Here is an 18438-nt window from a genome sequence, read left to right on the forward strand (position 1 = left end):
CGCCCATGCCAATACAAAAACCAAATTAAAACGAAAATAATTTTTGCGTTTGCTGCCACATGATTTTCTCTTTGCTCTTTTTTTTCACATTTTTTGCTTTACTAAATTTTTTCCTTAAAATAATGCCTTGTTTTGTAAAATATTGTAATAAGCTAGAATACGGGACTTTAGCCGTCCCGTATGGAAGTTCCCCGGGACACGGGACAATTTTTCAAAATACGGGACTGTCCCTTGAAATCCGGGACGTTTGGCAACCCTGATTAAGACATATGTCTTAATATTTTGAATAAATTTTTATTTAAATTTAAATGACAAGATGTACATGCTAATGCTTTGAATTACTGTTGCTATTTTTTAAAAATGAGTGCTTTATTAATTTTGCATTTTATTTATTTAATTATTTTTCATATAGTTAATTGTTGTCTGAAATATGGTATCATAGGTTATTTTTTACTAATTTAGTGAACTTATTGTTTAAAAATTAATATTCACTGTATTGTGTTGTAAAATTAATTTCCCTTTTCAGAATCTTAATTTGTCTTCTTGAAAATAGTAAAGATCCTCTAGTCTTAAGTGTTGCAGCTCATGATATTGGAGAATATGTACGCCATTATCCTCGTGGGAAGCAGTGAGTTTTGACCTCATTTTTGTTTGTTGTGTACTTGTAAAAATTTTGATCTGATTTTACAAAGTGACTTTTATTTTTGCATCATGGAATTTTAGTATGTATTTTGATAAATTTCCTTACAGTTTTCATGAAAATGCATATTGCACATTATAATGGAATGTGATATTAAATATACTGAATCAAATTTCTAAAGTATTAAAGAAGTATTTAATTTGTTCTGTTTTTGTCTTTGTTTAATGGTATTGATTATTGATTCATTTCTCAGTATTTGCAATGTTTACTGAGAATATTGATTAAATGCCTGTTCGTAAATTGTCTGTCATTGTTCTAGAAATAACTGCTAGATAATTCAACTGAATTTTTAACTTCTGAAGGTGTTGGATAAGTGTGCTTAACTACAAAGTTTTTTTTTTTCTATTTTCTTAAAAATGTGTGTAGCAAACATACAATATGAAATTTATATTTTTTTGCAGCATATTCAACCATTAAAAAATTGTGGGAAATAACATCTAATACTAATAATGAAAAAGAGGTGGATTCACTTGCCCTTTCTGTTAAGGTTCAAATAAACAAATTTTCAAAGGGGCTGAAATAACACCTCCAGAAACTGTTCTAGTCACTTCACTTCTAAAACACTTTCATAACATTTTAAGTAGGGAGAACAATTTTTGATAAGCTTTCAAAATAACAATTACTTATTCTGAAAAACTGAATAAGATTGTACTTTGACACACATGTATTTTAGAACAATCAAAAGAAACTGGTCTTTCTCAGGCAAATCTATTTAAACGCAGCCAGCATGTCATAACGGCAACAATTAAATTCTTTTAGCTCACAACCCATGAGAAAATTGAATTTTAATGAGTGTTTTTTATGTTTGTCCTTGACTGGATTTCAAATCCGGCAGACATTGTACAGAAGCGATGTGCTATACTGCTAGATGACCTACTGCTGATATGTCGCTGTTCAAACATATATATAATATTACTGTTCTTATTTTGATGCAAACAAAAAATAAAATAATAATAATTTGAATTTTGACATCTTGAGTTCAAATTATGTTTTTCGCAGTCACTAGTGTGTGTATGTAGGCGTGTGTGTTTGTGGGAGGGTATGTGTGTTTGTGTGTAGGGGTATGTGTATGTGTGTGTAGGCATGTGTGTTTGAGTCTGTGTGCAGGCATAAGTGTGATGGTTAAATGTGTATGAATGTGTGGGGGGAGGGTATATGTGTGTAGGCATGAATGTGTGGGTAGTTGTGTGTATGTGTTTGTGTCTGTATGTATGTGTTTGTGTGTGTGTTTGTGTCTGTATGTATGTGTTTGTGTGTGTGTTTGTGTCTGTATGTATGTGTTTGTGTGTGTGTTTGTGTCTGTATGTATGTGTTTGTGTGTGTGTTTGTGTCTGTATGTATGTGTTTGTGTGTGTGTTTGTGTCTGTATGTATGTGTTTGTGTGTGTGTTTGTGTCTATATGTATGCAGGGTCGGACTGGGTCCTCAAAAAGGCGCATACCCCAATTTTTCTGAAGGCGCATGCCATTGGGGGGGGGGGGGATCACGGAAAGGATATAGACGATCATTTTAGAGGAGCGATCAGTGGGGGATGCAGACGATCCTGTTGAGAGGGGCGATTGCTTATTTCATTAAGGGGGGGGGGGGGAGGGTGGACTAATGAAAATAAAATTTTTTAAAAAGTTAAAAATTTGTAGCATGTTTTTTTCCCCCCGAATAATGTGTAATGTGCTTCGCTCAAAGAGTTTGAATGAAAGTTATAAGTGTTTCGAATATCACACACACAAGAATAAAAAAACTGAAAAAAGTGTTTCTACTAATATTCTGGATCTATTATCTAAATTAAACCCTTTAACTTTTGATTCGTTTGAAAACTCGTGAAGTTTTTTCAGTTGTTATTCAGGTACTCAATTGTTTTTTTTCCCTTATAAAAGAAAGGTTGCAGCAACAAAATGGCATCTCTTTTTACCGGTTTACGTACCAAACATAATGATATACTAAAATTGCATTTGTTAATAAAATTTGAAGATAGTTTTGGATTTGTTTGTTGATTAAGTTTTGTTTAATATTCGCGCAAAGGAAGGAGTGTTTGCAGGCTTTCTCCCGAAAATTTTTGTTCGGAACGCATTTTTAGACTATTTGGAGGTTAACAAGTAAAAGGGAGGTTTGGGGGTCCCGTTCCGGAATTTTTTTTTAATTTAAGGGTATATTTTCGAAAACGCAATTATTTGCTATCTTTGTGTTCTTGAAGGAAAAGATGAGAGACATGAGTTCTTCCCAGTTGTTTTATGATAGCTTCAAAAACGCAATTTTGGTGTTGCTAAAACCAGGGGGTTCGGGGGATTACCCCCGGAATTTTTTTTTGTAATTGAACTCCTAAAAACGCAATTGTAAACCATCTTTGATGACGTATCAGAAGACATGGGGTTCAGAACTTTTCAACAGAAACTTTTCGATGTTAGGAGTTCCAAAAACGCTGTTTTAGACAATCTTTGAATGATGTTAAAAGATGAGGAAAGAACGACATGGGGGCTCCTCTCCGCAAATTTTTTGAAATTGAAGTCTCAAAAACGCAGTTGTAAGCCAATTTTTATGACGTAGGGGGAAGGAACGGGGTTTGGAACTTTCCATTAGAAATTGTTGGAAATTGGAGCTTTGAAATACGATGGTTAGCCATCTTTGGTAGTGTAAAGGTAAGGGACTGAGTCCGGAGTAAACCCTCAAATTTTCAATATTGAAACTTCAAAAACATAAGTTAGTGGATCTTCATTGACGTTAGGAGAAGGACTCGAGATTGAGGGCTCTCCCCTGGAATGTTTTCGGAACAAAAGTTCTAAAAACGTAATTGAAAGCCCTCATTAACGACATATTCGAAAACGTTTTCGATTCTGGCGAATTTTTCGAAATTGAAGCTCCAAAAATTCAAAAGTTTTGACAATCTTCGATGCATTGGAGAGAGGGGGTTGAGGAACTTTCCTCTGCAAAATTTTCGGAATTAAAGTCATAAAAATACAGTTGTAGACGATTTTTTGTGATGTGTTCGGGGGTGGAGAGAAAGAGAGAGTTTGGTGACTTTTTCCCGGAAATTTTTTAACACAATTTTAGACGATTTTTACTTTCTTCTATATCTAATATATAGAAGAAAGTATTGGATTCGTGCAAATTTTCGAATTTCGACGGATTTGTACGTTTTGAGGTGTGCTGAGTCCATTTCGACTATTTTTGGAAAATGTTTGTCTGTCTGTGTGTGTATGTGTGTGTGTGTGTGTGTGTGTGTGTCACGTCTGTGTGTGACCAGTTTTTTGTGGCCGCTCTACAGCAAAAACTACCGCATGAAATTGAACGAAATTTGGTACACATATGTGCCCGCTATGTGAACTTGTGCCCATTGGTTTTTGGCGCGAATTCCTCCAAGGGGGGTGGAGCAATGGGACGTTTTTTGAGTTATGCGTGCTTGCTATTCCTCAGGAAGTAACTGGCGGAATCAAACAAAATTTGGTCCATATGTTGCCCCTAACAGGAGCAGGTGCTGATTCAATTTTGGTGTCAATAGCTCAAACGGGGGTTGAGTTATAGAACATTTTTTGTCGTCAATTGTGACTGCTGTATCTCAAGAAATAACGAACGGAATCAAACAAAAATTTTTTGACAAGTAGCTCTTAGTGGGTATAAGAGCTGATTTTATTTTGGTGTCAACAGCTAAAAGGGGGTAGCGCAATCGCCCGTTCTTTTTTTCCATTGTGAGTGCCCTATCTCAAGAAGTAATGCTACGTTCTGGTTGAAATTTGGAATATATGTGAATCCATACGTAAACAGGCTTTGGTTCAATTTTGACTCCAATCGCTCCAAGAGGTGTTGATTTTTTTTTTTTTTTGCGAATAAAAATGCTTTTATTAATGCAACAATAAGAAAGATAAATTGTAATAGATTGTCGTCTGCGTATTTCTCGTGATTTTAATTGTGTGGAAATGATCGGAAATATTATCTCAATGATTTAAAATTTTTAACTGTTGCCATCTTATGTTTGTTAACAAATAAAATATTTGTAATTAATTCAAGCAAGGCTTTTAAAATAACTTTCAATTTTCGCTCTTTGCGTTGCTTTTGCAATAATTCAGACATTGGGATGATCATCAAGTTTTTGCATGTATAATTTTGTTTTTGTTGGGAATATTGCATATTGTCAAGCATGGGGAGGGATCAGAAAAAAAATAAAAAGAAAAATATAGAAGAAAGTTTCGTGATGGCCACAACATACTAGTTGTTTATTTGGGAGAGGAGAGATTTTGTGGACCTTCCATTGAAATTGTAAAAACTTGACTGTAGGCCATCTTTGTTAACTTTCTTAACTTTTGTTTAACTTTGTTAACGTTTAAGTTTTTTAACTTGGAAAGCACGTTTCACTAGTTTTCTCAATCAAGTGCCAAAAACGGCAATTTAGAAAAAATAATGAATAAGTACATTTCGAATTTCTGAAGTCGCCCAGTGGTTTGATTCCGCATCTTTTTCACTAAGCGACATTGATGTCAAGTGGTCATTATGTTATAAAATGCACTGCTACATATCTATACGAAATTCAACTTTTCCACTATGAAATTCATTAAAACTAAGTGTAGAAAAACTCACTGACAAACGCCTAGACAACTGCATTCAAACGGCAACCCCTACCGACTCTACCAACAATAATCAACAACTAACCAACTTTTGTCGGATGTCTTTTCATCCATAAGCTCATTATTTTTTGCATTGAAAAAGGCGTTCCCTGTAACGCCAAAACACGTGTCTGCTGTAATTTACTAATTTGTGCTTCTACTTACGTTGTTTTGTCTTACTTTACTGTTCAGCACAAAGGTATTTATTTATCTTAATAATAAACTTGTTCATGTTATTCAAAAATGCAGTTTTAGACTAACTTCGATGATGTTAGAAGATAAAGAGAGAAGGTCTAGTGGCCTTATCTCCAGAAATTGTTCTTAATTTCAATCTTAAAACGCTATTGCCGTCCATCTTTAATGACATTAGGGGAAAAAATGCGATTCGAAACTTTCTTCCAGAACGTTTTTGAAATCGAAGTTCCAGAATAGGCAGTCTTTTTGATTGAAGATTCGAAGGTCTCTCTCTTTTCTTTTTTTTTTTTTTTTTTTTGAAATAAGAGTCTTAAAAACGCTTTTGTTGGTCATCTTTGGAAAAATTACGGAAAAGGAGGGAGATGGGATAAAAGGAACTTTTCCCGGCAATTTTTCGAAATTGAAACTCAAAAGACGGGAAATAGACGATAACATTAGGGAAACAGGGCTTGGAGGAAAATTTTCGAAACTTCAACATGAGGGGAAGGTATGGGAGCTTTCGAATCAATTAGAAAACTTCGTTCTGAATTTGCAAGACTTTTTTTTTTTTTTTTAATTTTGTTTTCCAGCGAAGGCATTTGTATTGCATTTCATCTTAAAGAGTAGGAAGGGCGCACCTGCCCTCGGGCAGGTTGGCAGGCGGGGCAGTCCGAGCCTGTATGTATGTGTTTGTGTGTGTGTTTGTGTTGTGTGTAGGTGTATGTGTGTAGGTGTATGTGTGTGTGTGTGTAGTTGTGTATGTATGCGCGTGTGTGTAGGATATGGATGCAACTTGGAGGTGGTTTTTGCTATAGGAGCAGCATCTTGAGGAGCCGGTCGACGGTGATGCTGGCATGAAAATAAAATGATAGCACATCAAAACAGTCAAATGAAAGTAATAAGCAATCGTGATTGCTAAAAAAAAAATCTTTTAAAAAAAGTCATTAATCCCTAATTGTTCATGCCATTACCCTGCAGTTCCAGTTTTTCCTACTTTTCTACTTGTAAATTTTTTTAACATTGGTTCAAGTGCATTTTTAAAGGAAAAAAAAATGTTTATGTGATCAAGAATATTTTGTGTTTTTTTTCTTTCTTTGTTAAAAAAAAAAGATATTTATTGCTGGTATGTTTTCAATTTCAGTGTAATAGAAGGTCTAGGTGGTAAACAGCAAGTCATGCATCTGTTATCACATGAAGACCCTAATGTTAGATATCAAGCATTACTATGTGTACAGAAACTTATGGTTCATAATTGGTCAGTATATTTTTAAATATAAAGCCTTTTTTGATCAATTTCTTTCAAAACTACTAAGTGAAATCATGATTTTGATTGCTAATTAAATTTCATAAATTTATTTTCAAAAGATTCGATTTAATATAAGATTCTTTATTAAATTGTATAGCATTACCATTCTCGATGTTATTTCATTTCTCTAAAATATAGTTACTGGTCTTATACTGTCCAACCATGGATTGCATGGAATTTTCAAACGTCCACATAAGACGAATCTATGTGAATATGGGGGGAAAAGTGAAAATTTGATGCGCGTATTCCATTCATTTGAATGAGTTTCTGCATCTGCAAAAAATAATAGATTCGTCCATTTCCGGCTGTAAAACAGATGTTTGTCTTTCCATACAATCCGGGGTCAGACAGTATATTACAATTTTTCATAAAAGTAGTTTTTGTGAATGTCTTCGAAAATTTGTATCTCATGTGTTCTACTTAGTTTGCTTTGACTGTCTTACGTATGATAGAGTGAATGAATGTACGCTCATTAATAGGTTGATTATTAATAAATCTTTATATTACAGTTATAATTAGAAGTTAAAGTTTTCTGTGGCACTTTATTTTATTTAAATTTAGCTTCTTTTTTTTTTTTTTTTTCAAAAAATATAAACTCACATTTCAGGTGTTTGATGCTTAATTTAGACAAAAGCTGATGAAAACTTTGTGCCATTCTTTTATATATATTACTTATTTGTGTGATTTAGCATTTATATTGTAGTTGATGGAATGTGATAAATTTTGTGTATTTTCTTTTTTTCTTTAATGACATTTATGGGTTATTAACCAGAAAACCTCCAGAAAACATAACTTTTGAACGCAAAAATTTTTCAATTTTGAAACCTTTTGTTTTCTTTTTTTTTTTTTTTACATGAAAGTGTTACCTACTAGAAGTTACTATAAGCAATGGCCCAGCTAAGTTCCAATTATTTTACTCATAAATTAAAAAATAAATAAAAAAATGCCTTGTTCACAGAAATTAAAAAACAAGGAAAAACTTTTAAAATTTAAAAATTGAGGCCAATTTAATATCAAAGTAGTGATTTTGTTAAATGGTGCAAACAATCGGCTATTTTAATGATTAGTGGGAATATAATATTAAACTCTCTTAATTAAAGTGCGGCTTAGTTAGAAGTTTCAAATGTATGTTAAAAACTGTATTACTAAATTTGAGGATTAAACTGGCAATTTATAATTTTGGTTGAATACCTATTATTGATGTATTTTCCCTCCATCATTTATTTTCACCTCAGAAATAATGACATTGATAAGGTCTCACGTAGGTGAGGAATTTGCCATTAATATAGGCCTGATGGATACATTTTTCAAGGAAATGTTTTTTTTCTTCGTTGCTACAATCTGCACATGTTAAGCATATGAAAACATGTTCACTTCTTTTTTTTACATTAATTTACATCCCTGAAATTCAAGTTCACGGAGATGAAAAGCCAGAATAACCATACTAAGTTTTTAAAGCAAAATCTCTCTTCTTGTTTTTTCGCCAAAAATCTCACAACTTCAACTATTTCTGAAAATAACGAGGGGGGCTCCTTTGTATTAAGGCCACTATATAAGGGGAGCTGACTTATCCGACATTTTGGTTCCAAAATTGCAGGGGCACAAAATTAGTTTTTCTAAAAAAGCCTCGTTGCAAAAAACTGGTGTCCAAGCTTTAGCTGAGTTGCCTGATTGATGTTTAATTATTTAATTATTTATTTATTTTTTTGCAAATAAAAAAGATTTAATTAATACAGGTTAGAAAGCAAATTAGGTGAGGAAATGACGTTCATTACAGTAAACATTTCCCGAAACATTTTCGCTGAATTTGTGAATTAAGTTATCTTTCTAGATTGACCTTAAGTGACATTTTACTCAACTGAACATCATTGTTTTAAGACATAGCAACCAGCAAATGTTTTTCGTATTTATAAATACTGGAAACAGGGTTAGAACTGAAGTTGTCTTGGAACCAAAATGTCGGATAAGTCGGCCTGTCCTCTTATAGGGGTTCTACTTTGTATCATGGAAAATAAAATTTGATGTCATTACTGCCACATATTAATGAGGAATGGCATTTTGTGTTTAGATAAGGGAGGTGAGAATTTATTGTGTGACCTGACTTCTTGTGCTATTAAAACGAACTAAAACACAATATAAAAAAATTAAACATACTTAAACAATGAGTATTTGAGACATTTGTGAAAGGAATAATCAATAAATAAGTATATACTTTTATTTAAATAAGTTATTAAGCAACATAAACAGTCGTACAAGGTGTGTGACATGCCACGCAGGTGAGAATTCACATGTTGTGAACCAAAAATATGCTAAAATGAAAATTATTATTAAAAAATTGTTGGCAATTTTAAATAGATATATTTTTGATGAGATTAAAAATCATGGTTAAATAAATTGTTCCTTCAAGTTTTTACTGTAAAAGACGTGTGACAGAAAAGTTACACTTTTTGAAGAATGGCCCTTATTTAACTTGTTTACTACATACATAAACAATTAAATAAACAAATAAATAGAACAGAATAATATAAATCTGCAGGTAACAGATAGAAATATTACAGTATAAATGCATATCATATTTAAATACAGAATGTATTTTAAGGGAAAGTTGGTCTTAAGTCTGGTTAACCCTTATTTAACTTGTTTACTACATACATAAACAATTAAATAAACAAATAAATAGAACAGAATAATATAAATCTGCAGGTAACAGATAGAAATATTACAGTATAAATGCATATCATATTTAAATACAGAATGTATTTTAAGGGAAAGTTGGTCTTAAGTCTGGTTAAGGGTTTGCGTCTTTTGCAGCATTTTCTTAAAAGGTTTTGGGTTCTTGCTTTTGTCACTTCTTCTTATCTAACTTTGCTTTGCCTTTGTGTTGTATCTGCTATCTTTAAAATCTATGTTGATTGACATTTTTCAACCGTGATTTGTTTACTCCTTTCATGTGCATTTGAATAAATTTGTCAGAGAAAAAAGTATAGTGATGCCGTGATGTTGTGCTTCACATTTTCCTGAGAGTAAATGCACACCCCTCAGAAAATGGTATGGAACAGCCGAAGAAAGGGTCCTTCCCTCAAAAAAAAGAAACCAACTGTTTAAAATCCCCTAATGTTTTAATGACCATCATAGGCCCATTTAAGTAAAGAATAAGATTTATATTTTTGAGGTTAATGAATTATTTTTTAAAAAGCTGTTTATGTTTTTCCTTTTTATTAATCAGTGATCCCCCCTCCTGATTTAATTTAAAATATTAAAAATTTATTACTGCAAAGCTGAAATATCACTTTTACTAGATAATCAAATGGTATGTTTTTGTTTTTGCCATAATATTTCATGCAAAATTAATAAATACATATATATTAAACTGATAGTAAATAAAAAACTCATTAATTTAAACTGAGTGAATACCTGAATGGCATCATATGTTACTGAATATCTTGGGATAAAATGCTCTTGAAATAAAATGTTGTATTATTAGACTTATGTGTTTGAAACAAAATACAAAATAATGGATAGGCAAGCAGATATTGTAATCTGTCAAAATCAAAATACTGAATCTATTTTATGTGCTTTTATCATATGCAATAAATTAAAAATAAAAATAAAAAGACTTCAGTGTGCACTTATGCTTTTCTCTTTTTTCTTTTTTTTTTTCATCTTCTGTTTAGTAGTGAATTTGCTTCATGACAATGCTTAGTAAGAAAGTTCGTGCTTTTTTGGCTTGCTTAAAGTGAAAAAAATAAATGAGGAAAACTGTCAGCCCCGCTTAATCAGGTAACGGATAAACGAATACCCCGCATATACAAATAATTTCTCCCAAAACAGAATATTTCCCCCTAGAAGCAATGATAAAGATCCCCGCATAATCAAATAATTTCCCTGGATAATCGAATAATAAGAATCAGCTTTCGCAAATATTTTTGCTGAGAAAATTTTTGAATGAATTAGAAATGAGTTAAGTGAGAACAATTGTTGGCGCAAAAATATGTTATAATATTTTTCGCTATCAACGGGTGAGAAAAAACTTGTTTTCCATCAAAGCATTTTCTCTATTCTATCTAATTTCTTTTTTTCGTAGCAATTACAAAAAAAAAAAAAAACAACAACAAATATTGCAGTCAATAATTTAATAACACCAAAAAATATACTGATTTCTAACAATATTAAAAAGTGATTAAAATCAAATGTGATGCACAACAGAAAAGAAGGGGGGGGGGGGAAGAAGTTAGATAAATTTTCCAAAAGACCTTGAGCAAGCAATCCACTTTCACAGAATTTTTTAAAATATAATATGCTGAAATAGGGTGTGAAAACTAACATTTCATAACTCAAGTTGTTAGTCACTTTTTTATAATTTTCATTGCAAATTATTGAACAATTTTGTAATTTACTTGACTTACTTCAATTTTTTATTTTTTTACCAATAACATCAGATTTTTCTTTTATATAGCTATTGATTTGTTATTATTAAGTTTTTAGTCAAATGTTGTCAATTTAGAAAAGTAAAAAAAAAAAAAAAAATCCCCTCTCAATCAAATAAATCAAATAATATTTCTTGGAACCGACGATATTCGATAAAGCGGGGTTGACAGTATTTTAATTCTTTTTAGACATAGTAAAATTTAGGAGTGATTCACCAAAGACTATGTTTGAACACTCTTATTACTTTTGAATGTTCTTTATTTTATCTAATGAACATTGCTTCCTCTTACTTTCCCCATTTATAATTGAATATTAAGTTTTGATCACCTAATTATTACTTTAAAGATATTTATTTTCTTCAATTGATGATCCAGTCTCTAACACCCCATAAAGTTTTGCCCAGAGTTTAAACTCGCCCTGTATATACTCAGGGGCGTAGCTAAGGGGGGGGGGGGGGGGGTTTGGGGACAACCCCCCCCCCCCCGAAAAGTTAGTCTCAAAAAAAAAGAGAAAAAGAAGAGAGAAGAGAAAGAAAAAAAAAGAAGAAAAGGGAAAAATTCCAAGCGATTATACATATATATATATATATTATATATGTATATATATATATATATTATATAAGTATATATATATATATTATATATGTATATATATATATTATATATGTATATATATATATATATTATATATGTATATATATATATATTATATATGTATATATATATATATTATATATGTATATATATATATTATATATGTATATATATATATATATATATTATATATGTATATATATATGTATGTATATATATATATATATATATATATATATATATATATAAAGAAGTAACCCCCCCCCCCCCGAAAGTCGGGTCTAGCTACGCCACTGTATATACTTATATATTTAGCTTTATGAAATGTATGATTAAGATATAAGCAGATTAGTTTCTTGTTCTCAAAGTATTAATAGTTTACTGGCAATCAACATAGAAATATTTCAGTTTTGCGGGCCCTTTCATTGCATTTGATTGTCCCCCTTCCTTCCGTAGCCAATTAAATTTTAAAATTTTTGTGCTACTTAAAATTTTTATATATTTTTTTAAATTATAAATTAAATGACCTTGCTTAGTTTCGACTTTTCAATCTTAGCTATAACTAGCTGCGTTGCCTGGCTTTGCTCGGTCTATCTAGAAAAAAACCATCGTGTTAAGTGAAATATATTCAATAACCAGGATTAAATGAAAGAAAAAAAAACATCATGCAAAATTTCCCCGCCAAACGATATCGATAGCTACTAAAATTCCTTTAATAAATTAAAATAAAATGAAAGGTGGATTTAAAAGGTGTAATTATGGAAACACAAAATAAAATAAGTTTGAGAATTGAAGATGAGAAAGGTGGAAATAAACAATGGATTCAAAAAGCGTTACCGTGGAAAAGCAAAAACTTGAATAGAGAACAGATTTTTGAACTTAATTTAATTCGCTTGTAACTTTTTTTCTAATGGAGATACAGTTAAACTTTCGACCTTAGCTCGAATTAGACCTGGAGTAAAAAAAAGCAGCTCTTTCCAATGGAGTCAAAAAGAAAACTGTGGGACAATTCCTTCGCTTTTTATTGATGGATTTAATGAAGAAAGTAGTGCCTAAATTTCAACTAAGCCTAAAAAAATTTGAGAGAAAAAAAAACGCAAATAACTCCCGCCGTAATTAAGTTAGAGTGTTACAATTAAGTGTTAAAGTGTACAAATTACGTAGAACTCTGAACATTCTACTCTTTCCAATGATATATAATATTAATATGTGCAAGTAATTTTTCACCTCCATATTCGGGAATGTTTGTGAAAATTGGGACTAAATTGAAATAAAGAAAGAACTATTCTTCGAATTTTTTTCAAACTGGTCTGCAAACCTTTTCAGGACTTAAAGGAACAAATTGTGAACATTTCAGCGAAATCGGCCGAGTAGTTCTCGAGTTTTGCGAGTTCAAACACACAGACGCTTTTTTGGAGACTTCATTTTATACTATGTAGAGATGTGTAGTGGTAGTTGAGCAAGTCAAATGAGCAAGGACTACTCTTTGTGATCTGCATTCTGGTATTTGTTTCTGCCGACCCTCTTATGTTGTTTCTTTGTTATCCTGCATGTGTATCCCTGTGTTTGTTATTCTTTGTTTTTGCGTTAAACCCTTTCTCTTTCTCTTAGGACTAGCTTATGCTTAAAGTGTAGTGGACTTAGATTAGATGCTCGTATAAAATCTCCCGATTGTAGTAACGGAAATTGTTTCTTTAAAACTGATTTTGCTACTAAGTAGTAGAAACAATTTGTTTGAGAAAGAAATTTGAATTTCACCACGAGGTAGGTTTTTATGTTCATTTATTGCTTTTTTTTTTGTTTGTTTGTTTTGTTTCTGAGCATGCCTGTTGAAGCTGTGTCAAAAAGATAAGAGTTTTTTTGTTTTTGCATCTCTTATGTATTGCAAATGTAAGAACATATATTTTTTTACAAAGTGTTTCATATTTTCATTAAAAAAAAGAAATTTGAGAGCCAATTTTTCATAAGTACTTTTACAGGCTATTTTTACTGTTTCAGACTCTTATGTTTTAAGAGAATATTTTTGAATTTAATGAATAATTGGCAGGGGTCTGGCCAGAGGATATTTGGGTCCGTTAACGGACCCTTCACAAAAATCCGATCAACCAAAACAGACCTTTCACAAAATCTCGATCAACCAAAACGGACCCTTCACAAAATTCTGATAAACAAGAACGGATCTTTCACAAATTGTTTACTGAAGGAGCAAATCTGAAAGCAAAATAAGGCATATTTCCCATGTATGAAGTGTATAAAACGGATAATTTTTGGAACCTTTTTTAAAGTCAAATTAGACGGATCAGCTTATACAACATCTGCTAATTTTGCTAAGAAAAAAAAAATCGGCACTCTTGTGATGGCACTCTTGTGATGCGCCTGCAAGCGATAAATAATTGCTACTGCCAAATAAATATAATGCTTGTTGTTTATTTCTTAGAAAGAAATGAACAGTTGAAAATAAGTTTGGTTTTAAATAATTTTGTTTGTTTGTTTTATCACAGCTAATTAGCAGCGGTGTTGTTGTAAACTTTTCTGAAAAGGTGTTGGTAAGCACTTTTCTCCGCTCATGATTTAATAAACAATAATAATAATATATATCGGCGAAATGAACCTAGAACTGCAAAGGGATAGTAAGGGTGGGGAAAAAAATATGATCGCTTCAGATGGGCTTACCAACTTCAAAATTATCGCCACTTAGCGTCTGGTGTTAAACCTTTACAATGACTTGATTAGAAAATATTCTCATCATTTTACCAGCTTGTCAATATTTGCGTTTTTACGGTACCGTGCGATGTTTAACTGTTATTTTGGGAGAAAGTTATATGGGTTTGATTTTTCGATGCTAACAAGGATGATTAACTTGAAATAAACACTTTTACTTACCGATTTTTTTTTCTTTAGATGTCTACATTTTGAAAAATATAATCTTTTAACATCTGATATGAAAATCATATTTTGTTCTTTTTTCAAGCTAACTTCGCTTTATTAGAATGCAAATAAATGAAAAGTCTTTTTATTTTTTTAATATAACGCTCACTTCAAGTTTTTAAAGTTTCATTTTCTTTTATGAGTCAAAAATTAAAATGCTGAATTGGTGGCTTGTTTTTTTTTTTGTTTTTTTGCTTCAACTGTGTCCATAGATATTAATGATATGTTTATCATAGGACTCTAAAATGCAATTTTAAATAATTTTATCAAAAATACTTCTTTTACAAGCCGTTTTTTATACTTTTGATGCCTTCATTTTGAGAATTGCAATCTCTTTGCATCCGCTATGGGAATCCGATTTTTCGAATTTTTGATGTTTAGTACGCTTGGTTTAGAGGTAAACAAAATCTCTTTTTATTTTTGTTAAAATCACGGAATTTAAGTGTTTTAAAAGAAATTCTGTGCTTTTTAAGAGTGTCTTATAGGTCAAAAAGTTAAATGCTGAACACCTTGTCTGATTTTTTTTTCTTTTTTTGTTACAATTATTTAAATACTGTACAGAAATATTTCTAGTATAATTTAACATAACGTAAAATGGTAGATAAATATTGATACTTGAGAGAGCGATGCCCCCCCCCCCCCCGCCAAATACTAGAAAAACACCCCAGAATGATATTCTCAGCATAGAAGAGGAAAACACTCAACTTAAATTTAAATGATAGTGTGCCCACTATAAATTCTAAAATTTCGTTTTAACAAAAAAAAAACTTTTTTTTTTTTTTTTTGCAAATTTATTTGATTTTTCACAAAATCAAGTCACTTTTCACAAAGTTATTTGATTTTTCACAAAAAACGGACCCTGTGAAAAATCCTGGACAGACCCCTGATTTGATGCAAACTGAGTAATTAATTTAAAGGTTTTTTTTTAAGTATCTTTATTATATATCCTATAAAGAAGTCTTTAGGGCCGTTTCCATGGACACTTTCGACCCCAGAAAAAACCTGCTTTTCACCGCATTCCGGTTATTTGCGGGGTTTATGTGGAATCTTTCTACTCCTGCTAGCTTCTGGAGTGAAAGCGGTGTTTTTACCCAGAATGCATTACGCGATACAAGTTCGTTTACAAGCCGCTAAGGATGCTGGGTAAAAACCGCTTTCTCTGGTACAATGGGAGAACCTTTTTTTACATGGAAACGGGGAATATTTCAATCGGTTATTTGTGGAGGCAGATTGAGGATTTACCGGGTCGAAAAGTTTGTTGTGAACGCGGCTTTTGAGTACCACTTTGATTTCTGTGCACATTCAAGTAAGTGCTCAAATCTTTTCGGGTACTGTTTCTATAAATTCTGATGTAGTTTTTATTTACTGCGATAGACTATGTCAAGGGCAGCAGAGTGGTGTATTTTTTAGCTGTTGAACTCTTTATTTCCAAAGCATGTCCAAAGGTGCGGGTCCAAACCCGACCCCATTGGATGAATTTACAAAGACACAGAAAATTGGCTGGTCATGAAGATTCTTAAACGTTTCTGATTCCAGGTGGTGTTTTCTCCAATTAATAAACCTTCATTCTCATCTCTTAAGAATTCTATTCATCTTCTAATTGTTGTGGAATTTATAAAATTGATTGCATTTGTGGTCTTGCCTATATCGGACAGACCAACCGTTCTTAGAAAGTTCACTTTTAAGAGCATAAAAATTATCTGAAAAAACAACAATTGAATAAGTCTAGTATTGCTCAACACTGCTGGGACCCAAATCACTCCTTTGATTTTAACTCATATAAAATTATCCAGAAATGCCTTAATTTGTCAGACTTTGATTTTTGGGAGTCTTTCCGCATTCTGAACAATTGTTCTAATTTAGTTAACGATCTTAAAGTCATTCCGTATTTTTCTGCAGTTTGGCATCTTCATTTAATGGGCAATCTTTTTTTGCCCTCTTCTGTGAACAACTGTGGTTTTTTGTGTTGCAGTTGATTATTGTCATGTTCTTCTAAATCAGAGGTTCCCAACCGGTGGTTCGCGAAAATTTCGGTGCAATGGCGGATTTTTCCTAGTTTGGTAAAAAATTATAAAATATTCAATTTGCACACATAGTTACTAATTTTTTTTTTTAATTTGAAAACGCGCCAGACTCTTGTATTAAGCTCAAAAAAAAAAAATCTTTCAGCGGTTTTATAATCTTGGTTAAAAAGAAATTTTCTCATTTTTTTTTCGATAGACAACAAAAAGAGACATCCTTCCTTCTTTATTGCGAGGTGCCATGCAGAAACGTTGTATTAAGCTGTGGCGGGGATCACGATGACATTAAAAAGGCGCCATCGCGTGGAGTCAATCAAGCAATATACATAATATACATATGTCGAAAAAAATAAAGAATTCTCAAACAATGCATCATAGGGGTATTATTTCCAATCTGGTTGAAATATAACTCGGGAATTTCCGTCGAATTCAGTCATCGAATAGCCGACATGACAGCAAAAGGCTCCAAACTTAAAATTTATTACTGGATTTTACCCATCTGTTCGTTTTCAAAAATATATAACATCAGCATGCTCATAGTTCTGGGGAAATAGTTGTTAACAGACGTATTTAGAGATACTTTAGAGATGCTTGAAAACAAGTGATTTTGTTTGCAATTGGTTTTGCTACGTGAACTTGCTACTCTGTTTGTGAAGTTATAATCGTGTTGGTAATTTTTATGATTTAATAACTTTCTGCTGTTATGGATCGATGGTTGAAAACTGGTAGTTTGGTTGAGTGACAAATGGACAAGCAGTCAATCGATCAACCCTCAACATCAGCAGTAACTTTCGAATCAACACAGGATATTGAAATAGATAGCTGTAATGAACTGCCGCCTCCCCCGACTAAACAGAAAAGTGAACTAGGGGAGAAAAAAGGAAAAAAGCGAAAATATGACAGTGACTATTTACAAATGGGCTTTTATTTTACTGGAGAAGAGTCTGAACCTAGACCGCTTTGTCTTCTCTGCAACGAAGTTCTAGCGAACAGCAGTTTGAAACCGTCACTTCTGAGAAGACACCTCGAAACAAAGCATCCGACACACAAGGACAAACCTATCGAATATTTTAAAAGAAAATTGGAATATAATAAAAAGTGTAGCGTCTCTACGTTCCTGTTAGAATCCAACGAAGATAGTAAAATGGCCCTTGAAGCTTCATATCGAGTCAGTTATAGAATTGCAAGATCTGGACAGCCACATACAATTGCAGAAAATTTAATTGGACCATGTGCTAAAGATATTGCTAAGTGTATGCTGGGAGAAAAGTCAGCAAAAAAAATTGACCTGGTTCCGCTATCAAACAACACAGTATCACGCAGAATTACTGATTTGGCAAGTAATGTGGAGAAAGAACTTGTGAATAGAATAAAAGAGAATAATTTTGCGATCCAGCTTGATGAGTCGACTGATGTAGCAAACGCTGCAATATTACTTGTCTATGTTAGGTATATTTTTAACGATACAATTAAAGAAGATGTACTATTTGCAAAACCTTTGAAAACCAACACAACTGGAGAAGCAATTTTCGAACTGGTCAACAGTTACTTTGAAGAAAATGGAATAGATTGGTCTTTGTGTGTGGGTGTGTGCACGGATGGTGCAAAATCAATGACAGGAAAATTTGTTGGCTTTGTGGTGCGAGTAAAGAAGATCAACGAGAAAATTGAATGGACTCATTGCTGCATTCATAGAC

General features: G+C 32.3%; 1 protein-coding gene across 3 annotated transcripts in view; it reads left to right on the forward strand.

The window, feature by feature from the left end:
* Positions 1–18438, forward strand: part of LOC129217763 (V-type proton ATPase subunit H-like) — a 76163-nt gene that overhangs the window by 52386 nt on the left and 5339 nt on the right. For 2 of the 3 annotated variants that reach the window (XM_054852106.1, XM_054852105.1), the window contains exons 11-13: positions 527–628; positions 6607–6720; positions 13404–13556. In XM_054852106.1, coding sequence (XP_054708081.1) covers positions 527–628; positions 6607–6720; positions 13404–13512 — 325 coding nt within the window. In that variant the 3' untranslated portion in view covers positions 13513–13556. The remainder of the gene's footprint in view (positions 1–526; positions 629–6606; positions 6721–13403; positions 13557–18438) is intronic. The other variant, XM_054852107.1, reaches the window with a different exon arrangement.

Source organism: Uloborus diversus, chromosome 2 (assembly GCF_026930045.1).
Source record: "Uloborus diversus isolate 005 chromosome 2, Udiv.v.3.1, whole genome shotgun sequence".
Classification (NCBI taxonomy): Eukaryota; Metazoa; Arthropoda; class Arachnida; order Araneae; family Uloboridae; genus Uloborus; species Uloborus diversus.